We start from the raw sequence: 27064 nt of genomic DNA, 5'->3' as shown, positions 1-27064 counted from the left end.
TACTCATCATGGGCCCAAACCCCGGCGCCTGGAGTGACACCTGGTGGCCCACCGCCCTCGGAAACCCGCCAACCCCCACAGACCACGCACGCAACCTGGGAATCATCCTGGACTCCGAGCTCAAAATGGACCGCCAGATCAACTCTGTCTCATCTTCCTGCTTCCACACCCTCCGCCTCCTTCGTAAGACCTTCAAATGGATCCCCCTCGAACACCGAAAGACAGTCACTCACGCCCTGGTCACCAGCAGACTCGACTACGGCAACGCACTCTACGCCGGAATAAACAAAAACCTCATCCGCAAGCTACAGAACATCCAGAACGCCGCCGCAAGACTGGTCCTCAACCTGCCAAAACACTGCCACATCTCCCAGCACCTGCGCACACTCCACTGGCTCCCCGTCGAGGCGAGAATCACCTTTAAGATGCTCACCCACGCACACAAGGCCCTCCACGGCACCGGACCAGCATACCTGAACAGCCGACTCAAATTCCACGCACCCCAAAGGACCCTACGATCAGCCCAGCTTTCCTACGCTGTGGTCCCCCGCACCAGAAAGACCAGATCGGGAGGCCGCTCCTTCTCCTTCCTCGCGGCCAAAGCATGGAACGCCCTTCCGCTCCACCTCAGACAGACAACATCGCTCCCCGTCTTTGCAAGAAACCTCAAAACCTGGCTCTTCGACAGACCCCCTCCTTGATGGAATGGAACCTGCACCCCCCCAACCCCCCTCACCCCTAGCGCCTTGAGACCCTTACGGGTGAGTAGTCGCGCTTTAACAAACTCCTGATTGATTGATTGATTGATTAATCCGGAGGGAAGGTATGTCATGGTGAAGGGATTGCTGGGGGGCAAATCTATACTGCTCATTAATATATATATGCCCCGAACATTGACTCCACTGACTTTTTCCCCACAATAGCTGTGGGTATCGATCGAAATCGAATGGGTTTGGATATTATATTGATGGGCTGCGACTTTAACCTCACGTTTGATCCTGCAACTGATACTGCCGGCCCGGGGCACACCACAAAGCCTCACGCCACTCAGGGACTTTTAAATCTTTTACAGGCTACACTGTTAGACGGCCTCTGATGCATACACCATCCAGGGATCCGTACTTACTCTTTTTATTTTACCCTGCACAGTTCTTATTTCCGTATAGACCACTGGTACCTCATGCCACAATTACTGCTGGATGTACGCATCATTGAATATTTACCCCGCACGCTATCTGATCACTCGCCGGTCCTCCTTGTATTAGTCTTCTCCTTGCTCCCCAAACAGCGACCATTATGGAGGTTTCCCTCATCTGCCCACTTAGATCCGATATTTCTCAATGAAGTTGGTGATGCCTTTACAGAATATTTCCAATTAAACAAGGGCACGGTGGATTCATATCTGACACTTTGGGATGCCTTCAAGGCGGTTGTTCGCGAGGTCAGCATCTCCAAACACGCTGGTGTACTCAGCTCCATTCAGGGTGAGTAAGGTAAAGTAGAACAGAAACTAAAGGATGCTCATGCTACTGAACTCACTGATCCCTCACCGGAGTCTTTCCGTACTGGCTCAGCATTAATGGTGGAATTCACTGATGCAGCGGCCAGTGAAGTCAAGTATCTCGGTAAATATGCTATAGCTCGACTGTATGGAGAAGGTGAGAGGTCCGCTAGGACACTCGCCTGACAACTCCATCCCCAATATCAATCGGCGTATATTTTTTTATTTTATTTCTAATAATCGTCTCACTTCTACAATTATGAACATTTTGACTCCTCCAGGCCACCCAAACCTAAAAGAATTTCATTATTGTCAAATATTATTAATTTTTTATGTATATTGAATTATCAAACATTGACTGACTGCTCGTCTCAAAATTTGATAAACAGCACCAAGACCTGACGTTGAGAATAAAGTGTTGGTGCCGGGCACCTGAAACCACCGGCTCAAATGAAGCAAGGCTTACCCTCAGTTGCATAGAATTACATCTCCACTTAGACATTCTTTGAACATTTCATCCTCTGCATATATAGCAGCCACTTAAACCTGTGAAATCCTCATACTTTACAGATGTTTATACATACTTAGCTTGGATGTTTCTGTCTTTCTCTACTAACCACACCATGAGTATCTTACATCTTTTTCCACTTGTAAGCCACTATTTAGCCTGGGAAAAAGTTTGTGATTGGTCCCTCTTTGACACGAAAGAGAAACCTGCTTGTTGCGCATTGTGATAATTGAATGCTTAATGCTTATTTGCTTCTTTTGTGTAGGTGCGGCCTGGATAGTAATGTGCTGAGATTTGCAGCAAAAATTATTACTGACATCCCCATTGACAAGGACCGGATGTTCATAATCTCCTTCTTCTTGTCAGATGACACAATTTTAGTGTTTGAGCCCCCCCAGAGAAATTCAGGTAAATCACTCTAAATTAACACTGATGCTTTTCATGTTATGAATTCGACTGGGGGCCTCTCAGTTTAATGTCTTTATGTTTGTGATTGATCTGACTGGACGTGAACAAAAAGAGCATGCTATTACTTGTTTTACTAGGCTTAATTGGAACAAGGCAACATAATGCTGCCATAATTAATGCCAATAGAATATTCATCTCTCTGCACTGCAAACCTTGTACAACCAGATGGAACTCAACTGGCTCCCCTTCGCGGCCTGCACCATCCCCAAACCAGCTGCATCATCTACAAAGACATCATAACCAGAGCACCATTCTACCTGGCTGGCAAGCTCTCCATCTTCGGTGACTGCAACCAGGACACAATCAAACTGAGACACAGTTAAAAATAAATCAAGGCAACAGAGCGCCTTTTGTAAGCCAAAGATATGGAATGATATCCCCATATCCATCATGACTGAGCTAAACTGGCTCCAGTTTATTCAGAAAAGATCTGAGTCTCACTTCTTTAGAGAACACTACGCCATAAGCAGTTTTTCAGACCACAAACATCTATCCCTCCTATCACATGTAGACTCTTTCTTTGCCTATGACATTATACTGTGCTCCGCTGCGTTGTGGCTAGGTTTGCTTCACATGAATACCACATACATACAGAAGGAATTCTTATAATGTAACAATATAAAAACATGGTAACCTAATAGCAATTGCGTAATACAGCTCATTTTGTAATAAATGTTGCAGTTATGCTTTGTGTATCTTTAAGTATCCAGCCTCCAACTAAGACTATATTCTGCGTCTACTCAAAGCAAGACACAGATGGCCATACCACCCTTATTCGCACCCTAGAGTTAAGTATGGGATTCACTGGCAATGTCCTTTACCGGGTCTCCTCCTACCTTTTCAACCAGCACAAGTTTATTCAACTGGGCACATCCACTCACAAAAGATCCCTATTGCCCGTGGAGTCAAGAAGGGATCCATACAGTTGCCTGTCAACTTCAACCTTTACATGGAGTCATTTGGTGCACTTTCCACATATAGCAGCATCAAGCTTCACAAATTTGCCAATGATATGCAACTCTACATGAATGTCTCCTTTGCTTCAGACATACAGTGCCTGAGACACTGCTTACACATCAGCTACACCAAGGTGTCCAGCACCTACTTGACGCTCAACCCAACCAGGACATAATTTCTATTATTTGCCAAGAACAATAAACAACAGTTCTGAGTGTCATCTGTTTCCACAGCTTTGCAAACTCATGGGCTAAAATCTTCGGGCTTTTAGAGAATTTACACACCACATAGTTTCTTCATACAAGATGTCTTTGCACTCAGTGCCTGTTCCATTAAAGGCCCCGGTTCCTGTTGAAACCCCAATCTTCGCATATGTGGGGCCATATTTCCACTCTATATGTTTACTGTATCGGTGTTATCATGCGCAGCCTTGACTGGATCAACTCATGTGGCATCATGTTCTCCTAGCAGCTCCCTTTCTTGCCATACATGGATGAAGGACGCAAGTAAACAGCATTCCTCTACTATTTTTAAAGTGAGGATGTTGTCCAGATTGGCCCAGACAGTAGAAGGAAGGGATGTTATTTTCATAACTGAGTGAAGCTGTGTTGTCGCCTTGTGTCCATCATCCTGACTGCTCACTGGTGTTATCAATGTGTGATCATGTATACCTTGCAGCATCCTCTTTAACAGTGAGAAGGAGAAAGGTGGGGAGCACACTTGGACCTCATAAATCTATGAGGTGAGAACTGCTTACCTTTTACCCTTCTGTGGAGACTCCTTCGATCCCGAAGAGGTCTGACATTCTAATGGGATGAGAGATGCACCTTTGTGCTTCAAATAAACTAAAAACACATGCAGGAACAGAAGCATTATATTTCACAATGAAAAAAATACCTCAGCATTTTATAATAATTTGTTCTTTGTATAGTGCTTACATCCCAGTGATGTACAAATAACAGTTTTAAATGCAATTAGGTTAAAATCTCCTTTAGTACTCAGATAATTGACAATAGAAGGAAGACAGGCTGAGTTGACTATGCAAGGATCTGAGCCTGCCTGTAACAAGACCATGCACATATATTAGCAGTGGGAGGTTAATTCACTGAGCTTACAAACATGCATGCATGTTTCAGTGCTAAATAGAGCTAATAAATGGGGGCTTAAGTACCACCACTAAATGAGTTGTATAACATTATCGATCTAGAAATTAGATGATCATATATGAGAAAATAGATCCACCCTAATTCAAAGCAAATGGTTGTTACGCTTCCTTATGTGATGTAATTGAACAATGAGCATGCTAATTAGTCCCTTTACTTATTACTTTAAAAACTGGTCCTGGGTAGCAGGTTATCCGCTTGCCTTTATGACTGGCATTTCCTATTTTCTCTCCCCTCCACAGTTGCCTGAAGGAAGACTAACTTTGGTGGCCTTGGCAACTCACTGGTTTGTTTGCAGTTTAGTTGAGCTTACACAGAAACTGGCAATCACTCTATCAGGAAACTGACCAGCGAGTAAAGTAATTCAGAAAATCATGTTGATGAAGTCCAAGACCTGGGACCAGCACCCAATCCAGCCCAGTGTTTCTTTTGTTAATTTGAAGCTCCTCTCCCTTATTAGATAGCCATTTACTTTTCCTGAGCCTACCTAGTCTGGTGCAAGTGCGCACTTTGAGACACATAGCAGTGCTGAGTCTCAAATGGCCACGGTAAACCCAAAACACTCCTTCTGATCTCAGGCTGAGGGTTCTCAGGCAGGCTTGTCACTGACAAGAGCGAGCTTGGAGAACAAAGTACGAGAAGCAAGAAAAAGGTGCTCACAAGCTCAGGATTAAGGAATATAAACTAGCCCTTAAAGAAGAAAAACCCTTATACTGTACCCAAAAAATGGAATCAGTCCAATCTTCTAAAGAGCTCTCTAAGGTAGTGCAGCAGCTTTCAACTCTTCAGCCCCCTGTAGAACTTGAAGGCTCGCAAGAATTATGCAATGAGTTGGCTGATTTTTTTCAACTTAAATTCAATAACATCTATAATGAGTTTGAAGTATCTACATTGACAAAAAATAAGCTGCAATATCTAAATAATGAGCTTCAGTTAGAGCCTCCTCACATTCTAGAATCTAAAGATAAAGAGGTTAACTTGCTCACGGTCTTTCATTCTCTTACCCCTGAAACTGTGCAACAGTACCTCTTCAATACCAAGTTGGGTTCTCCCCTTGAACCACGTGGACCTGCTTTTCTGCACATGGTGGCTGGTGCTGTTGCACACCCTCTTTAATCCTTGATGAATAAGGCTATTTCTTCTGGCTGTTATCCGCGGCAATGGAAGGAGGCGGTGGTGAAGCCACTTCTTAGAAAGCCCTACCTTGATATTGCTAGAGATCGCGGGTCACCCGACCAACAATTTCGCCACTTCTGGCTTCGGGCCCATATACTTTACTTTATAATATACATTGATCAGATGACCACGCAATCTACTACCAATAATTGTGAGTTCCCTTTCGATTTATTTCCAGTGTACCCAACTTACCATCCACCGTTATGGGTACCTATGACCACGATGGGTCAGGGAGCTAGCTGTAAAAGGAAAAGCAGCAAAATATACTATCCAACATATGACTTTACTTTTCATGAAATGACCACGGACAACTGGAAGTTTTGAAAGTTTTATCTTAAATTCAAATAAAGGGTAGTCATACAGCTTTATCAAAAGAATGCTAGTGCGACAGGGAACCCGCTAAGTGAGAGGGAAAACTAAGATAAGGGCAAAGTGAACACGCTATAAATCTGAGTTACTTTAGTCAGGTTTACGAGAGAAAAACCCAAGATCATAACAGGAAGTTGCAAACTGCAATACAAATATGATTTCTAAAAGGTAGGGTAACATAGGAACACGCTATGAAATAAAAATGCAAACGATTTTATGAAATGCAATGGTTGCAGGAGAAAGCATGGAAAATTATTCACTTGCAAAGGTATGTCTTTATTAAAGCAAAGACAGAAAAATAGAAAGGTGCAGTTTAAGAACTCAGAGCGATATTTACCTAGACTGGTGTGAAAACCAACCCTGGCCACGGGTCAGTTTAAGGACAGGAAAACCCTCAAGGAAGGATAACCCTCAGTGGGACAGCAGGTGCAGAATGGACACCCCCGGACAGGACAGGAAACCCAGATTCGGATCAGGACAGGACCACCAGGATACGACCAGCACCCGCAGTTCGGAAGCAACGCCTGCGCTCCACCCTCTCTGCAGCTATCAGTCAGGACCCCGATTGGGTCAGCGAATTCCCCAGCAAAGTGCTCCGCCAGCACTTAAGGTTCAGTAAAACCTTCAGAGTCTATGGTCAAATTTCGGACAGAGAGCTCCGCAGCACCTCTGTATCAAGTCACCTATTGAGTGCGTTGGGTCAGTGACAGGTCAGCTATTCAGACAAGTCGGACAACTTCTCTAGCTAAACCTAGGCTAGATATACTGTTTTGGGCCAGGGTACCACCCCCCAATGTTGCAAAGTGTCAGAATCCCCAAATTTCGATTGGTCCTAAGGTAGGATTTGGTTAACACACCAATCAGAACAGACTATTCTAAGGCCTATTTTGCATGTTAAGGTGCCGCCTAGCAAGATTTTGGGTTCCCACGAGAAGTCGCACGGAATACAATGAAAACGTATACATTTGTAACAACATAGGGACATTGGCTCCATCCTCCTGGGTCAGAGGTAATTCTCTCAGGAGCATCTCGACTGTGGCTGCCAGCTGGCTGAGTTCCACGGTCCAAGTTTGTCTCTGGCCTTGCATCTGGAGCATGCGCAGAAAGGACCTTCAAAATGGCTCATGACCCATTTGGACCCCCATTTCCCGTGATACATGAAAAGTAAGCGAAAACAAATTAGTACATAAAAATAAATGAATGTATTACATGTCATGATTTCACATTTCAGGTTTCATCATTATAAAAATATACTATGCATTAATGGTAAGTGCAACAAACAATGTCACAAGAGCAGCAGCACAAGGCTTCACCACGTTATCATATTACGCATGCGCACCCTTTCCCTCCAAAACTATCTCTACACGAAGTCACGTGAGTGTGACTGACGCATGCGCAGAAGAGGAAAGTCAAGCAGCGGCCATTTTAGAATTACAAAAGTTATTCGTATTAATAAAACACATAAGCAAGCTTCTCTATCATACATATATATCGGAAATAAAAGATATTAGTAAAACGTACAATTCGTTACGAGGTTACAACGGTTTCGAGGTTCATGAATCGAGCAAGTCGCGATGCGAAATCTTGCTCTATCAATCCCCTCTTTGATGATATTTACTATCATCACAAAAAATGGAACCAGATGCCAACTTTCTTTCACACCTTGTACATTTCTATCTCTTCCAACAAGCGATTCAGCTTCTCTTTCTCAGTTTTGGTAGGGTGAGAATTTTTCACCTTTTTATAAATCTGATTATTCATTTCTTCCAATTCAAGCTCATCCGCACTCCGTTTCACTCCCCTTGCATTCACTTGGTATTTCTTAGTATGCTTTCGACATTTGCAACAGACGAATATGAGAAATAGGATAAGACCTATCACTCCAATTGGCATCAGTACCTTAAGTAATAAGCTTTTACCTAAACTAGCAAACCAATGACCTACATTGGAGAGACCATCAACCAGTCTCTTCCAGGCACTATCAACCTCGAGTGGTTTGAGTTCCTTTTCCAAATTAGTAATGTTTTTCACATATCTTTTGAGCTGTACGCTTTTGTCCGGAATGTAAGTGCAACAATGTTGCGCCTTCAACATCCGGCAGACTCCGCCCTCTTTTGCTAATAAGGTGTCAAGAGCAAGTCTGTTTTGCAAAACCATTGATCTGATCGCAACCATTTCGGATCCAGAGTGGCAGGAATGGTGGCCGGAGAACATGTTTCCACCTTCAGGTTCATCCCAGGTGGCCAAGAACCTGGGTATTAAGATCGACAAGGACTTGTCTTTGCGTTCTCAGGTAATCGGTCTCACTGGCACCTGTTTCGGTTTGCTCCGGATGCTCCGCAAGTTTCTTCCCATCCTATCGGAAGACCACAGGAAGGTTACGGTACAGGCGATAATCGGTTCTAGACTACATTACTCCAACATTCTGTATCTTGGCCTACCGGAGTATCTGCTACAACGACTGCAGGTGGTCCAGAATTCGGCAGCTCGGGCCATTTTCGGTCTATCAGGCCGGGCTCGAACTTCTGGTCTCCTGCAGGCTCTTCACTGGCTCCCTATCCGGAAGCGAATAACTTTTAAGGCCCTGACCTTGGCTCATAAAGCTCTTTATGCGTCAGGAGCCAAATACCTCCGTAAAAGGGTAGCTTTCTATCACCCTACAAGATCTCTGAGGTCTGGATCCTTGTTTCTTGCGGCGGTTCCTCGGATTAAGAGGGCTCGCATAGGAGGCCGCTCTTTTAGATTGTTGGCGCCCCAGCTTTGGAACACTTTACCATTGACTCTGCGCAGCACCTCCAACCTACTGATGTTCAGGAAGGGCCTCAAAACCTGGCTTTTTGCTGCCTAGCTTTGGTTTCCTAGGCGAGTCTGTAGCCCCTGTCTTTCCGTTTCTGCCTTGTCTTTTAGCTGTGTTGTGTTTCTGCTATGTAGTGAAAAGCGCCGGGACACTCTTTGGAGTAGCCGTGCGCTATATAAAACAATTATAACATAACATAACATAACATATTGACCAGCAGAAATCCATGAGCTGTGTCAGTAGACAACACATCCACTATTGTGGACAATTTGCAAATTCTGTGAGTGTTCAGAACCACTCCCACTCCAGGTATCAGTGCACTAAAAATACTACCCATTATTTCACCTACGCTTTCTCTTTTGCTACGCACTAAGCCATTAGTATTTTCACTGCTTCCAGCAATTTCATTCACATGGTATATTCTCGGGAAAACAATGCCAAAATAGCAGCTTCCATACCAGTGATCCGGCAATTTGAAATAAGCCTTGTCTCCGCATATATAATAAATTCCAGGAAACACAGGCTCTGACCCATTTTTGAATCCCCAACCTCCAATTACCTTGTAATTGTGCTCACATTGACTGGAACCAATGAAAATGTTATTATAATAACTAGTCTTCTCGCGATGAAGACAGAGTTTCCCTTTCTTCTCGAAATCCAGCAACAAAGCAGGCCCTGCCCCGCCATTTGAGGTGCTTTCCATGTTTCAGCCCATTTAGGTGTTCTCTGCCTTTTGTCATTTGCCTTTCTTTGAAAACTCTCCCTTCTTTTCTCTGCCATGTTCAAAAATATCTTTTCTTGTTCATGTAATGTACAGGTCAAGTTATCTCTGTGTGCTTCAGCTATGTCTATATTTCCTATAGTCAGAAAATAGTCTCCCATATATCGTATTACGTCACTTTTGATATGTACAGGATTCAAGTTTCCACGAATGGGAAGTTCAGAAAAGATCACGTCATTATTAGAATAATAGTACTGCAACGGTCCTCTTTTGTAAAATAAGCTTGCTAAAATACTACAGGAGATTCCATAGGTCAGAGGTAGATGATGATATGTCACACCTTCAGCCACAGAAGTAGGTAGCTTCATGCAGACATAACAATCTTCTATTTCCATAGTTTCTACGTAATGCACTAACAAGTTTGCGAAAACATTTAAATGTGTCTTGTTTCTAACTCCGTGGTAATGTAGTCCTTCCTCATCTGATGCTTCTAAGTCTCGTTTTGTCTGTCTGAGTGCTTTCTCACGTTTTTCTACACTTCGTGTTGTTAGTTCTTCAGTGTCGGTAATCTGAGTAGGGTCAATATCAGTATTTTTGCTAACCATAAAGGGAATGAAAACTGTTAATCCTATCCAAATTAATATTACTATAACTATACTACATATACACACTTTGCAGCATGTTTTGCAACAACTGCGGCTAGGTCTACCACTCACGTTTGTATCAGACATTTTGGCTCAGAAGGAAATTTTAACCCCTCTTTGTGGCTTTTCCCAGGTATTTTTATTGCTGTCCAATTTCACGGAGGTTCTTCCTCTTCCTCTGCAGAGTAATCAGTAATCCGTTCTCCGTCGCTTTCGTCAGTAATATCAAGATCCTCAAAGTTTTCCAAGATTAAGTAGGTCCACTCTGGATTCTTGTATTTTTCGTTTTGTCTTTTTATTCTTTCACTCCTTCTCTTGGAGTTATCTTCAGGTATTTCTGCAATTCGGGGACTTTTTCTTATGTCTGCAAGTTTCTCTTGGACTGTTTTTATTCTTAATCTTAGTCTCTTAATATACCTTGGCTCAATATGCTTCTTTTTCTTGAGTCTTTTAGCTGGCACTGTTATTTGGCTTTCTTCTAATGTCCTTTTATTTTCACTTGTTTGTGGCACTTCAATTTCTGTCTTCTCCCTTTCTGTCTGACTAGTCCCAGGTCTTGTATCTATTTCTTCTGCCCAGTTACTAAGCTGGCCTTGTTCAGGTGAGTTTTGATTTTGGCTTTCGAATGTCTCTGTTTCTGTGTCCTGAACACGTTCTTCTAGTTCTGCCTGATCCTGCTCGAGCACTTCGATCCCTTGATTTTCTTCTGCTCGAACTATTACACTATGTCTAGTCTGTCCCTTTTCGACATCAGGAGTCAGCGGAGGAGTATCGATCACTTGTTCTGTCCCTGTCTGACCTTCTTCTTCGTCCTCAGATTTGATGCGAATCTCAATGATCTGAGGGTCTTCGCCTGTGCCTTGCTCGACCTCTCTATTCCACTCTCTGTCTTCTCTTATTCGCTCTCTTGTTCTGAGTGGGTCTCCAGGAAGGTCGATTATGGGTATCCAATCTTCTGGCCAAATCCTCTGCAGCTCGTCATCAGCTACTTTTGGACCAACAGCGGTGGGATCCTCAGCAGTACTAGTGCTTGGCCATACGTCGTCAATTATCTCTGGACCAACGCCTACAGGACCCTCAATGGGACTGGTGCTCGGCCGTCTGATATCAGCTACTTCAGGACCAACAGCTGTAGACCCCTCAGCTGGACAACCTTCTGCTCCAGGTTCCTCGTCAGGTATCACCTTCTGGGTATGGCTGGCATGGATCCACTTGGGAACTCCTGCACACTTCACCGCTGTCGTGGTGACCAATCAATCAATCAATCAATCAATCAGTGACACTTGTAAAGCGCGCTACATACCCGTAGGGTCTCAAGGCGCTTGGGGGGGGGGGGGGGGGGGTGCCGCTACTGCTCGAACAGCCAGGTCTTCAGCTTTACTTGGCGCTTTTGTCCCCACCTTGGTTCAAGGCAACTCGAACGAGTATGCTTCTTTATCTTAACCCAGTCACCAGGAACCAATTTGTGCACTGGTGTTGTCGGGTTGGCGACGGCGTCTGCCCCAATCTGGCGAGAGATAGAACGCACTTGGTCACCCAGTTGCTTGCAGTATTCAAGTACCAAATCATCAGAAATGTTTAACAGTTTGTATCCTGGTACCCAAGCTTGTCTCATTACTCTTCCCATCAATATCTCATGTGGACTTAGGCCTGTTCTTCGATCTGGAATGCTTCTGAGTCCCATCAGAACAAGAGGCAAGGCATTTATCCAATTCAAGCCAGTAGAGTCACACATTTTTGCCAATCTATTTTTTATAGTGCCATTTATGTGTTCTACCACTCCAGAAGCCTCTGGGTGATATGCACAGTGCAGCTTTTGGGTGATCCTGAATGCTTTGCAAAGCTGGGCCAAAATTTCATTCTGAAAATGTGTGCCTCTATCTGAGTCAATAAAGACTGGAACCCCGAACCTAGGTATCAACTCTTTTAGTAGGAGCTTAGCTACTGTTATGGCGTCATTCTGTGCGGCAGGGTAAGCTTCCACCCATTTTGAAAATAGGCAGACAATGACAAGGACATACCTTTTCCCCTCACAACGAGGCATGGTAATGAAATCAATTTGTATTCTCACAAAGGGACCCCCTGATCTCCCAATTTTCATCAGTTCAACTACTGTTCTTTTGCCAGCGTTGAACTGCTCACAGGTCAAGCACCTCTGGCAGAGAGATTCTGCTACTTTCCTGAATTTCTTGTTGTACCAAGTCTGTTGAAATACCAGAACCATGGCGTCCCTCCCAATGTGTGATCCTTCATGTATCAATCGAGCCATGGGGGCAAGCAGGTGTCTGGGTAACACAGGCATACCATTTGGGCCCACAATGACACCATCCTTACGTCTCGGTTTACAACCTTGTTCTTTCCATTTCTCTTTCTCTTCCCAGGGCGTCACATGCTGCCATTCTCTCACTTCATCCCAAGTAGGCACTTCTTCAAACATTCTAAGTTGGCAGCTGTTTCCAACCCCACCCCGATTGGGATTTATTCTCATTTGTTCCATAGCACATTGTTTTGCCACCCGATCAGCAAAATCATTGCCCAAAGATACAGGGTCAAGGCCCTTCTTATGAGCAACACATTTGACCACTGCCAATTCTTTTGGTAATTGGATTGCCTCTAAAAGGTCTTGGACAACTTTTCCATTCCGAATGGGGGTACCTGAGGAAGTCAGGAATTCTCTTTGTAGCCATAATTGGCCAAAGTCATGCACAACCCCGTAACAGTACTGACTATCAGTATACACTGTTACCTTTTTGTCTTTTCCCAATTTGCAAGCTCTTATCAGGGCGATCAATTCGGCTACTTGTGCAGACTTTACTCCAAATAAATAGGATGCTTCTTCAATTTTGTTTAACGTGACTACAGCATAAGCAGCACTTAGGCCTCCTAGTTTGTGCCTCAGGCATGAACCATCCACGAACCATTCCTCATCATGTACAGGCAAAGGAGTTTCTTTTATGTCTGGGCGAGGTTTTGTACTAAACTCTGTCAGGTCAATACAGTCATGCTCATGATCTCCCTTATCTTCCATTACCATTGAGTCAGGGAGTAGAGTGGCAGGGTTTAAAATGTTACATCAGGTAATGACTATATTTGCAGCACCCATGAGAATCCTCTCATATTTAGTCAGCCGACTAGGGGTGAGATACTGAGTTTTCGTACGAGTCAATAGGATCACAACTGCATGTGGAACATACACAGTTACAGGATGTCCCATAATAATTGACTCACTTTGTTCAAAACTGGTGCAAGTTGCAGCTACTGCTTTTAGACATCCAGGTAGTCCAGCAGCCACTGGATCCAAAGTGGCAGAAAAATATGCCACAGGCCTTCTGATTGAACCATGCTCCTGAGTCAGGACCGACAATGCACAATTGTCACGAGTGTCACAGAAAAGGCCAAACTCCTTAGAGTAGTCAGGCATTCCCAGAGCAGGGGCTGTACACAGGCAATTTCGCAACTGTGTGAAAGCTGTTAAGCTCTCGTCATTCCATTCAACTGGGTCCTTTGCTCCTTTCTTTGTCATTTGTATCAAAGGCTTTGCAAGGACTGCGAATCCCACAATCCATTGCCTGCAGTAACCTACAACTCCGAGGAACATTCTGATTTCTTTCTGAGTACGGGGTAACTGCATATTTTGAATTATTCTGACTCTCTCTGAGGTGACTTTTCTGATACCTTTTTCTATCTGGTGTCCCAGATATTTCACTGATTTCGAACAGATCTGTAATTTTTCAGGGGCCACTTTATGTCCCTTTTCACTCAGGTGATTCAGTAGGGCAATGGTGTCAACCACGCAATCCCTATGGCTTTTAGACGCCACCAATAGGTCGTCAATGTACTGTACCAAAACAGATTTTCCAGGTAAGACTAAGGTTTCAAGGCATTTTTTCAAGATCTGATTAAAGATAGAGGGGCTTTCTGTGTACCCCTGGGGGACCCTGTTCCAGACATACACATTACTGTTGAAAGCAAATGAGAAAAGAAATTTGCTATCTGGATGCAATGGGATCGAAAAGAAAGCATGACATAGGTCTATCACAGTGAACCATTCAGCATCCCAGGGGATCTGATACAGAATCACTGCTGGGTTCGGGACAATAGGGCAGCAAGGAACCACTATCTTGTTTACCTTTCTCAGGTCCTGCACTACTCGATACTTGCCATTAGGCTTTTTGATGCCCATAATGGGTGAGTTGCACGGGCTGCTCATTACTTCCTGTATGATGTTTGCTTCTAACAATTTCTGTATTTCAATGGCAACACCTGCTCTTACTTCTGCACTCATTCGGTAAGGCTTGGTATTGGGGTATACTGCATTTTCCTTCATGGCTATTTGTATGGGGTCTATGTTTTTCATTAATCCTACATCCTTTCCTGTAAAGTCCCATACTTTGGGCTTCACTGTTTGCTGGAGTTCTTCAGGTAAGTCCTGTATAGTCAGTCGTTTTATTTCTGAGTCAGGTCTAATTAACATTAGCTTGTAGATACCGTCTTCATCTGGGGTCTGAATTTCGACGCCCTTTGGTGTGCAAAAGATGGTACAATTCATTTTGCACAGCAAATCACGTCCCAGTAAATTTACCGGACTGGTATCACAGACAACAAATCTGTGCATTTGTTTAAAGTTTCCAATTGAGATCTCCATGGGTTCGGTAACAGGTGTACTAATCAATTGATTAGATACTCCTACTACTTGGATTGCTTCTCCCGAGAGGGGTAGGTTTGGAACGTCCACTGTTCTCACAGTAGAACGGGTAGCACCAGTGTCCAATAGAAAGGTGACATCATTTCCATCAACCTTTCCTTCAATGTATGGCCCTGACTGGTCTACCGGCAAAGAGGCGCCAAGTACGCACTCCTCGTCTTCCCCTCTCAGGCCCCGTCAGTACTGGTCATCACAGAAAAAAGTGTCATTCAACAAATACTGCGAAGTTGCTGTATTTCTATCTTCATTGCCTCCCCAGATTTCTACATCATCACCCTGTGGTGACTTCCCTTTAAAAATAGGCTTTGGCGCTCGAGGCACTTGAATCGTTTTTACCTGCTGCTGGGTCTTTCTTTGCTTTTCATTCTGCGTCTGTGGAATTAAATCAGGTGTTTGGGCATTATCACCTTGTAAATACGGACACTCGTCTCGCCAATGTCCAATTTCTCCGCACTGGTGGCAGGGAATTTTTTTTTTTCGCTTCTTCTCTACTCATTTTAGGCCTAGGTTTTCCTCCTCCCCCAGCCCCAGGGCCTTGGTTCTGAGTAGTTTTGTTTAACTTACTCAATTGCTTTTCCTGCTGTTCTGCGAGCTTTACTTGAGCCCACATCACCTTCTCCTTCAGGGCCTTTCTCTTTTCTGCCATTTCGTCCTCACAGTACTTTGCGTACCGTAGGACCTCATCTATCTTTTTGGTATGCCAACAGATTTTATTATCCTTTATCCACTGACAAATTTCGGGTCTTAAACCGTTTACAAACCTGTAAATGAAATGGGTCATGTCCTTCATCTCGATGTTATCTATACCACTGTATGTTTTAAATACCTGCAACAGCCTTTCATAAAAAGAATGCACTGTCTCGTCCCTTTCCTGTGTAGTTCTATCTATCTTGGTCCAATCAGTTTCCTTTGCAGGCACTTTTATTTTCAAGTGTTGAATTACTTGTTCATACTTCCTCATCACTTCCTTCGATGGTTCCCCTGTTTTGTCGTCTCTCGGGTATTCCTCACTAGGCCAGGCTATGGCTATCTTACAATCAGTCCACAGATCTACAGGGACCACTATGTCGAAGAACCCATCCAGGTCCTTCCACAAGCATTTCTGCACTTTTACAAATCTTTCTACCTGCCGGTACCAATCGACTGGCTTTTCTCGCAATTTCGGGAAGTCATTGGTAAAGGACACAATATCCTGTCGGGACCATGGAACATGTACATATTTTCCTCCTGGCACTTCGCGCATAGGGCATAACTGTTCTGGTTTATCTACCTCCTTTAGGACAAATTCAGGAGTTACCTGCCTAGACCTGGCCTCATCTTTTTTCCTAGCCCATCTGGCTTTCCATTTTTCTACGTCTCCCCATTTCTGCAACACTGTCAATAGTTCTTTGACCTGTGCCTTTTTTCCCGATATATTCAGGTTTTCCAAATCTTTGTCTGAAAATTCTGCTCGGTATGGCTTCTGCAAGGGTTTCGATTTTGAAATGTCTATTCCCATACTAGCAGCAGTATCTGTCAATTTTTCATGAAGTACTCGTACATTGCGGGTAAGACTTTTGCACATAAACAACAGCTCTTCTTCAGAGTAGGTATTTAATCTGTCTAATCCAACATTTCCTGCCATTAATTCTTCGATTTCTACTCTCAGTTTGTAGAGGTCTAAAGGTTTCGTTTGCGAAGTTTGTTTCTCTAATTCTTGACTCCATCTTTCGATTTCCTCAGGTGTGACCAAAGTGACACTTCTAGTACCCGAAGTCGATTCCATCTGAATCTCCCTCGCATTGAAAGGATTATGTCTTTTCTGCATCCTTTTCCCTGTATTTCTAATCGGCAGATCCATCAGTGAGACCTCAGATTCACACTCACTCGTCTGTTCATCTACAATTAAGGGTTCTGGTCTGGGCTGGGCTATGACGGGAGTAATGACTGGAGGTTTTGGACTTTCATGCCGATCCCCGTACAATGAAACCACGGGTCCGATTGTTACTGGGATTGTCAATGCTTCAGGACTGGTGTTTAACTGGGTCATTTTCTGAATGATCTCAGCTCTCTGTTTTGCTAGAACCTCCCGCTCCTTCTCTTCCAGTAATCTCTCTAAGGATTTGTCATGCAACACCTGCGGGGTCAGCGTGGGAGCATAACTCGGGGCAGTGGGATGAGTCTCACTAGGTCCTTCACCATAATTTGGTCTTGGGAATAAACTTCCTGTACCTAGGGATCTTCGTTCTTCCTCATACTGAGGCTGTAATAACGGCATTCCTGAACTTGAGGGTCTCATCTCGCCTCCGTAGGGAGGTCGAGAACAAAAATCTCCTTCACAGGAATATCCTATCTCCCCACTAGCTGACATTCTGGGGTATATGTTTCTGGTATCCACTGGTCCTAGACTCTCGGTATAGGGAGGTATGTGGTAACCCCCTCCTACACTTGCGGACCTAACTTCTTCCTGAGGAGGAAGTCTTCGGGAAATATCTCCTGCACTGGAAGGTCGATGTCCTTCATTATAAGGAGGCGGACTTCTCGTACATAGGTCATCTAATAATTCATCATACGACTCTCCAATGGGTACCCAATGTTTAGATTTTTCCAACCGTTTCTTCCCCCCAGAAGGATCATCTGCTGGCATCATGGGAAACAATCCCTCCACTATCATATTCTGCCTCCACTGTTTCATCTTTTTGGCTCGGGCTTCCTGCTTCAATTTTGGATAAAATTTAGTTAACCCTTTATCCATTCGGGGCTTATCCCTTTCAAAAGCCTCAATTTCCCATTCTTCTAGTGCTTCATACTGCGTTAACCTAGGTCTGGGATGTAAGTCATTCATGCGGGTTCTCAGATTGAATAGAATTCTGCTGTTAAATGTACCCTCTAAGTGAAAAGCCAATACTCCGTCATCTTTCGTGTATTTCACCCAATTCTCCAGCCATACACATGTGTTATACCCTTTATCGAACATCATAAAAGATGCGGGAGTGTTGGGTTGCGGTATGACAACACCTTCTCTAGTTTTAATCGGCTTGTCCTTTTTGAAATAATTCTTCACTTTGTTTACAAGAGACACTTTTCTCTTAGTTCCGTACATAGGGGCTCATTAGGATTGCGGTTTTTCCGCATCCTCTGGGCCGGCGGAATCCACCGCCGGCCCGGAGGATGCGGAAAAACCACAGCGGACCCACCAAAGACCCACCGCCACATTAGGATGGCTGGTGGGTCCTGGTTTCCGTCCGCAGCTTTTCTGCCGTGGTTGGCTTACAACCGCGGCGGAAAAGCTGTAATATGGTGACGGTGTCTCTCAGACACCGTCCACCATATTAGGATGCACAGAAAGAAATGCTTTTACACGGCGGATATTCCGCCGTGTAAAAGCATACGGTGCTTCACTGCGGGGGCCCGTTGCGGGCCCCCTGGGTGAAGGGGGGAAGGGGGGTGCACATGGGGGGTACCTATGGTACCCCCCTGCATATGTATACAGCAAGCGGCAGGCACCGCGTGGTGCCTGCTGCTTGCTGCATACATATGCAATGTATGCTTTTTTAACATTGCGGCGGGTGCAGCTTGAAGCTGCACCCGCCGCAATGTTAAATATCCAGGATGTGACCGCCAGGGTGGCGGTCACATCCTAATTTGCACGGAGGGACCGCCGCAGCCCATGCGGACGGTCCCTCCTACTCTAGGGTGGCGGACGGACGCAAGTCCGTCCGCCATCCTAATGAGCCCCATAATGTCGTTTTTAACACCTTTCCACTGATCGTTCTCTATTCCCATATAACGTGGATCAGGTCTGGTATGCGGTCTATACGAATGCCACATACGAATTTTACGAGTGATTTGTTTACAATATCACTTCCAATCCGAGTGCGTCTTTTATTTTCGTGCAACCAATAAACTGCACGAGTTCAGAAAATCTCGACCAATGGGTGCGCTGCCTTTTCGTGAGACAGTTCCTACGCTCTGGCGCTCGCCCCTCCTTTACAATTTCAGCTCCACTACCAGCCCGCTGTGTCTACCAATCCCAGCGCGGCAGGGAGTGACGTCAGAGCAGCTTCGCGACTGACTCCCTCCTTCACAAGGTAACGGAAACTTACTTTCCTTCTAAAGTGTTCAGTGCTTGGTTATTTAACAACGAATACACATTCGCCACTGTGCTCAAGTGTCTAGACAGGAAAGATTTGTTTCACTGCAAGTAAACTACTTCCATTTACTTTTCACTCACTACGAGTAGATCTCTTCTGCCTACCCTTCACACTAGCATTGGAGAACCTGTTACTCCCCTAGACTCTTCCACTTTTCCGGGATATATCCGAGCCTAAAGTTTCCCTAGCGAACCCCTTTGCTTTCACTCGAGCTCCGATGAACCTGCTACTCTTCCGGTGCGACCCTCACTAGGTTATGCCACAGTAGGAATTTTGCCAATGAACCTCGTTACTAACATTTATTCAATCATGCATTCAGAAAAACCCTAGTCAGTGCTTCCAGTTCTGCCTAACCTGCACCAACTTTCCTTGGGCCAGTGACCTCAAAGCAAGTGGATTCTATTCACCACTCGCTATTCAATTCCCCGGGGATTCCTAACAACATAAAAAACGTTTCACGTACGAATGGATTAATACATATAACAGTATATAACTAGAACAATAATTTTAAAACATTTCATAATTTTTCAAAGTAAACAATTTTCAAGCGATTGATCAATTTCTCTTGAAGCGCCTACTCTTATAGCAGCATCCGACTTAGCTAGACTAACTAGTCCTACCTAACCTTTAACTATTCCCTAACCATCCTCTGCTACCAGAAAATTACTGCTAGAGATCGCGGGTCACCCGACCAACAATTTCGCCACTTCTGGCTTCGGGCCCATATACTTTACTTTATCATATACATTGATCAGATGACCACGCAATCTACTACCAATAATTGTGAGTTCCCTTTCGATTTATTTCCAGTGTACCCAACTTACCATCCACCGTTATGGGTACCTATGACCACGATGGGTCAGGGAGCTAGCTGTAAAAGGAAAGGCAGCAAAATATACTATCCAACATATGACTTTACTTTTCATGAAATGACCACGGACAACTGGAAGTTTTGAAAGTTTTATCTTAAATTCAAATAAAGGGTAGTCATACAGCTTTATCAAAAGAATGCTAGTGCGACAGGGAACCCGCTAAGTGAGAGGGAAAACTAAGATAAGGGCAAAGTGAACACGCTATAAATCTGAGTTACTTTAGTCAGGTTTACGAGAGAAAAACCCAAGATCATAACAGGAAGTTGCAAACTGCAATACAAATATAAAAGGTAGGGTAACATAGGAACACGCTATGAAATAAAAATGCAAACGATTTTATGAAATGCAATGGTTGCAGGAGAAAGCATGGAAAATTATTCACTTGCAAAGGTATGTCTTTATTAAAGCAAAGACAGAAAAATAGAAAGGTGCAGTTTAAGAACTCAGAGCGATATTTACCTAGACTGGTGTGAAAACCAACCCTGGCCACGGGTCAGTTTAAGGACAGGAAAACCCTCAAGGAAGGATAACCCTCAGTGGGACAGCAGGTGCAGAATGGACACCCCCGGGCAGGACAGGAAACCCAGATTCGGATCAGGACAGGACCACCAGGATACGACCAGCACCCGCAGTTCGGAAGCAACGCCTGCGCTCCACCCTCTCTGCAGCTATCAGTCAGGACCCCGATTGGGTCAGCGAATTCCCCAGCAAAGTGCTCCGCCAGCACTTAAGGTTCAGTAAAACCTTCAGAGTCTATGGTCAAATTTCGGACAGAGAGCTCCGCAGCACCTCTGTATCAAGTCACCTATTGAGTGCGTTGGGTCAGTGACAGGTCAGCTATTCAGACAAGTCGGACAACTTCTCTAGCTAAACCTAGGCTAGATATACTGTTTTGGGCCAGGGTACCACCCCCCAATGTTGCAAAGTGTCAGAATCCCCAAATTTCGATTGGTCCTAAGGTAGGATTTGGTTAACACACCAATCAGAACAGACTATTCTAAGGCCTATTTTGCATGTTAAGGTGCCGCCTAGCAAGATTTTGGGTTCCCACGAGAAGTCGCACGGAATACAATGAAAACTTATACATTTGTAACAACATAGGGACATTGGCTCCATCCTCCTGGGTCAGAGGTAATTCTCTCAGGAGCATCTCGACTGTGGCTGCCAGCTGGCTGAGTTCCACGGTCCAAGTTTGTCTCTGGCCTTGCATCTGGAGCATGCGCAGAAAGGACCTTCAAAATGGCTCATGACCCATTTGGACCCCCATTTCCCGTGATACATGAAAAGTAAGCGAAAACAAATTAGTACATAAAAATAAATGAATGTATTACATGTCATGATTTCACATTTCAGGTTTCATCATTATAAAAATATACTATGCATTAATGGTAAGTGCAACGAACAATGTCACAAGAGCAGCAGCACAAGGCTTCACCACGTTATCATATTACGCATGCGCACCCTTTCCCTCCAAAACTATCTCTACACGAAGTCACGTGAGTGTGACTGACGCATGCGCAGAAGAGGAAAGTCAAGCAGCGGCCATTTTAGAATTACAAAAGTTATTCGTATTAATAAAACACATAAGCAAGCTTCTCTATCATACATATATATCGGAAATAAAAGATATTAGTAAAACGTACAATTCGTTACGAGGTTACAACGGTTTCGAGGTTCATGAATCGAGCAAGTCGCGATGCGAAATCTTGCTCTATCAATATTAAGGACCTTAAATACTATTGTCTGATCTCGTTACTTCCATTACCTGCTAAGATTTGATGGAGTTTGTGGAAGAGTAGGAATCACTGTACATATCACGGTTCGGTTTCCAAAACGACGATGGAACTGAAACTGCACTTGTGTCAGCCACGGACTGTATTAGGTGGCTAGTGGACGATGGACAAGGCACGAATTTGATCCAGTTGGATCTGCCTGCGGCCTTTAATATCATATCCCACTCTCTGCTGATTAAACGTGTAGGGAAATGCCCAATACAGACAGGGCTTGACATTACTGTTCCCCTACTTCAAGGATAGATCCCATAAGGTGATGCTGAACCAATATCAGTCAGGTTTGTTTTCTTTGCCATGTGGAGTACCACAGTGCTCATCCTTGAGCCCAATGTTTTTTAATCTTTATGTTTCTCCACTCGCCAGCATAATCCGCTGCTATGGGCTACAAGTGGTGTCATATGCTGATGACATCCAGATTCCTAAGAACACTGCAGCTACAGCATCTAATTTCTCCTATTTTATGTCAGCTGTAGCAGGATGGATGGATTGGAACTTACTGAAGCTCAATGGGGAGAAAACAGAAGTGTTGGTTTCTGATAGATACATCTGCCAGTGGATTCCTCACCTTGTGAATATCCCCTTGCGTCAGCAACATTCGGAAATTGTTTTTGTAGCTTCGCGCCGACATGGACGACGTCACAGAGGCCCGGCATCGCGCGCGACTCTGCTGACGTCACTGACACCATAATAGGCCCACGCCAGCGTGATGACATCAGTTCCCTTTTTTCCGCGTCGTAGACGCTAACGGTTTTCTAGGGATCAACAGTAGCTTTGTAGTAACTTTGTTACTTTGTAGTTATTTTCTCTGTTTCATTGTCTTCTGTCGAGATGTCTCCAAAGAAGACGGGATTTAAAGCTTGCGGGGAATGTGGCAAGACGATGTCCATCACTGACCCGCATGAGTGCTGCGTCTGGTGTCTGAGCTCCGACCATGACGTCGAGGATTGCCCATTTTGCAAGAAGATGACTCGGAAGGCCCTTCGAGAGAGGGAGACGAAACTCCTCGTTGCAAAACTAAAAAGTAAGAAAGATAAGAAGACTTCGAAGTCACGATCTCGGTGTTCGAGGTCGAGGTCTCGTTCGAGGTCACGCTCGGAGTCGTCTTCTGCTCATGCTTCGAAGTCCTCGCGGAAGAAGCACAAGAAGAGGAGCCATGAGTCACGTCATCACTCAGGGAAGGACTCGAGTTCGAGGCCGAAGTCGCAAGTGAAGCTACTTCGTAAAGAAGCGGAGGCTTCGGCATCAGAAGCTCAGGACTCCGAGGGTGAGGCTTCGCATGCAAATTCGCCTGAGTCACCAAAGCAGCTAGCGAACCCTTCTCCGGATCCCTCCAATCCTTCTGGCCAGGAGGATGAAGGTGAGGTGGAGGAGGTTGGTGAAGGCGAGGTTCCGGTGCTTGCGGGTTTGTCGACTCCGGTGCCCCAGCCTGAGGAGGAGATCGACGTCGAGACGACTCCGCTCCCTCGAGAGCAGCCTGGGGGCCCTTATCCAGCCTTTCCGGCTCCAGGTCAGGGTCCATCCCAGTTCCTGAATGCTATGTTTGGGGTTTACTCCAGGGCAATGTACCCCTCTGGTGCACCTGTTGGTCCCACGGGTCCTTTGGTGTATAACTTGGGTGTTCCCCAGGCTTATGCTCCTGCGCCCTTTATACATTTCATGCCGGCTCTAGCACCGCAGTGGCATTTTCCGGCGCCGCCGAGGCCTTCGACGCCGAAGCCTTCGACGCCGAATCCATCGACGCCGATTCCATCGACGCCGGTGCCCACAACTCCGATGCAGGATCCCGTTCGACCTCGGGTAAAACTGCCTCGCCCGACTTCGGGTTCGACGCCGGCTCCGACCCCGACGGAGTCGGTTCTGGATCCGTCGACTTCGTTCATGAAGGAGAGGGCTAGGCGTGAAGCCCAGAGACTTCTGGAGGAAGAAAGGTATCGGTATGCTGACGTGGAGGAAGGAGAGTTACAGGATTCTGATGATCCTTTTGATGACCTGAGAGAGGCCAGTGGACTTGATCTGTCTCCAGAGTGGGATTTGGCCTCTGTGTCAGACGTGCCTTCCAAGGATGTGACGCCTTATCACATTGTAATTAAGAAGGCTGAGGGCTTGTTGAATATTACTCTGCCCACCGCTAAGTACAAGTCAAATATTCTTACTGAGGTCCTTCACTCGGCTTCCTCCGTTATTGAACCAATGCTTCCATTTAATGATGCTTTGGCTGAACCCATTTATGAAGTATGGAATAAACCTCTGACAGCGCCTGCTGTTTCAAGGGCTGTGGCGAGGAGGTATAGGGTGGCACCTAATGACCCGGACTTTTTGTCTACACACCCCCTGCCTGAGAGTTTGGTTGTGCAGGCTGCCTGCTCAAAGAAGTCTGCGGGTGCTTTTCCACAAGGTTCCTGGGGAAAAAGAGTCGAGGAAGCAAGATCAGGCGGCAAAGAAGGTCTTCTCCTCAGCTAGTATGGCATTAAAATCTACTAATGCAACTTGCCTGATGGGACGATACATCCATGCCTTGATGGATTCCGTGAAGCAGTTAGTGCCAAAAGTTCCTGAGGGGGATAGAAAGGACTTTCAGGAAGTAATTTCGGACACTCAGGCTGCTGCGAGACAAGTAATTCAGAGTGGGCTGGACACGGCTGATTCGGTGGCGAGAGTCATGGGCTCTTCGGTGGCCACTCGGAGAGCTGCATGGTTAAAGTCATCGGAATTCTCTGCAGATGTTCAGTCTGCTTTGATGGACTTCAGGATTGTTTGGCAAGAAGGCTGACGCTGCTTTAGAACGTTTCAAAGACAGCAGGGCCACAGCAAAACCTTTAGGTCTTCAGACCAGGGGTACTCCTGGTAGAAGTTTCAGAGGATTTGGCAGGTCTTCCTTTCATTCCTACAAAACATCTCAGCAGCAGCCACAACAACAGCAAAATACGCTGTACAAGTCGTACAGAGGCAGACAGCGAGCTCGTTCTAGAGGTCGTCAAGCCTCCTCCTCCTCCTCTTCCCCTTCCCAGCCCCCTACCACCGCAGCAAAGCAGCCCTAGATCCGCCATTCCGGATCACGTGGGCCCCGTGGAGGGCCGGCTTACCCATTTCCTGCGGGATTGGGAATTGATTACATCAGATCTTTGGGTTCTCAATCTCGTGGAGAATGGGTATGCGCTTCCCTTTCGGGAATTTCCCCCAAATTACCCTCTTTGCCAGGGTTATTGTTCGGAGGAACATCTGCTGCTCCTGCAGGAGGAAGTCCTGGCTCTGTTCAGAAAGGGTGCGATAGAGGTGGTTCCAGAGCAGGAGAGGGATCAGGGATGCTACTCCCGGTATTTTCTGATCCCCAAGAAGGATGGCAGGCTCCGCCCGATCCTGGATCTCTGGATCTTGAACCTTTGCCTGAAGCAGGAGAAGTTCAAGAGGCTCCCCCTTGCGCAGGTTCTTCAAGTGCTGCTGGAAGAAGACTGGATGGTGTCGATCGACTTGCAGGATGCGTAGTTTCATATCCCAATCCTGAAGTCGCACAGAAAGTATCTCCGTTTCACGGTTGGATCGCAACATTACCAGTTTGCGGTCCTTCCATTTAGTCTTACTACTGCACCTCGAGTCTTCACCAAGGTGATGGCTGTGGTGGCTGCACATCTCTGAAGGTCTTTCGCCTGCTCGGTCTGATGGCTTCTTGCATTCTGTTGGTCAACCATGCACGCTGGCACATGAGGGCACTCCAGTGGTGCCTCTGCAGGCAGTGGTATCAGCACGGTGGAGATCTCAGGGAGTCAGTGAGGATCTCGAGAGAAACTGCAGCGGATCTGTCTTGGTGGAGCGTGGAAGGCAATCTGTCACAAGGAAAGCCTTTTCAACTTCCTCCATCGGTGGCCACAGTGATAACGGATGCATCCACTCTAGGGTGGGGTGCTCATCTGGGGGATCTGGAGATCAAGGGTCTTTGGTCTCCAGAGGAAAGGTTGCTTCACATCAACCTTCTGGAATTGCGGGCGGTACATCTGGCACTCAAGGCCTTCCTCCCTTCCCTTCGCGGTCAGTCAGTTCAGGTCCTGACGGACAACACGACCGCGATGTGGTATGTCAACAAGCAGGGAGGAGTGGGGTCGCAGTGTCTCTGCAGAGAGGCTCTGCGCCTCTGGTCCTGGTTTCAGGGTTCTGGACCATCAGATTTGTCTGATGGCAAATCATCTGGCCGGAGTTCTGAACGTTCGTGCAGACAGTCTCAGTCGGCAGTTCTCCGCTGACCACGAGTGGAGGCTTCATCCAGAGGTAGTTCGTCACGTCTTTCAGAAGTGGGGGACTCCTCAGGTGGACCTGTTCGCCACTTGCGAGAATGCTCACTGCCCGTCATTCTGCAGCCTCCAGTTTCCGATGCAGGGAAACTTGGGGGACGCGTTTCAGTTGAGTTGGGACTCGCAACTCCTTTACGCGCTTCTTCCCATACCTTTGATTCCTCGGGTTCTGAGGAAGATTCGCCAAGACCGGGCCCAAGTCATATTGATCGCCCCGGATTGGCCAAGAAGGGTGTGGTATACAGATCTTCTCCACCTCTCCTCATGCCCTCCGCTCCGTCTCCCTCACAGGGCAGATCTCCTCTCCCAGTTGGAGGGGCAGGTTCTACACCCCCACCTCCAGACCTTACACCTTCATGCCTGGAGATTGAGCGGGGCAACCTGATTTCCTTTTCTCTCCCGCATGATGTGGTGGATGTCATCTTATCGGCCAGGCGTGACCCCACCATGTCCATTTATTCTTATAGATGGTTGAAATTTGTTGCTTGGTGCGGGGAGAAGTCAGTTGACCCTTTAGGGGCTCGTTTGTCCAATATACTTCAATTTGCACTTTCCTTGGCCCAGCAGGGTTTTGCGGTGGTGACTATCAAAGGTTATTTGTCGGCCTTATCGGCTTTCCTTTGTTTGCCAGCCCAGCCCTCTTTGTTTAAATCTCCTATTGTATTACGATTCATTAAGGGCCTTACCAATAAATTTCCTCCTACACCTTTTATTGTACCTCAATGGGACTTGAACCTTGTTCTTACGTTCTTTTGAACCTTTACACACAAGTCCCATAAGACTTTTGTCTTTTAAGACTATTTTTCTGGTGGCAATTACCTCGGCAAGGAGGGTAAGTGAGCTTCAAGCTCTTAGTTCGAAGCCCCCATTTTTATCCATTCATGCTGAAAGAATGGTTCTCAGGACCAGGGCTGCTTTTCTGCCTAAAGTGGTAACTCCTTTCCATCTGGGGCAGTCCGTTACCCTCCCTACCT

At 45.7% G+C, this 27064-nt stretch overlaps 1 protein-coding gene across 1 annotated transcript in view; it reads left to right on the top strand.

Moving 5' to 3' along the window:
- EFHC2 (EF-hand domain containing 2) overlaps window positions 1-27064 on the top strand; it is a 381628-nt gene that overhangs the window by 233763 nt on the left and 120801 nt on the right. The window contains exon 9 of the mRNA XM_078656188.1: window positions 2275-2417. Within this exon, the coding sequence (XP_078512314.1) occupies window positions 2275-2417 (143 nt within the window). The remainder of the gene's footprint in view (window positions 1-2274; window positions 2418-27064) is intronic.

The sequence above is a fragment of the Lissotriton helveticus genome, chromosome 8, assembly GCF_964261635.1.
Source record: "Lissotriton helveticus chromosome 8, aLisHel1.1, whole genome shotgun sequence".
Lineage (NCBI taxonomy): Eukaryota > Metazoa > Chordata > Amphibia > Caudata > Salamandridae > Lissotriton > Lissotriton helveticus.
The sequence above is the reverse complement of the archived record's forward strand: the minus strand, read 5'-3'. Positions and strand labels throughout refer to the sequence as shown.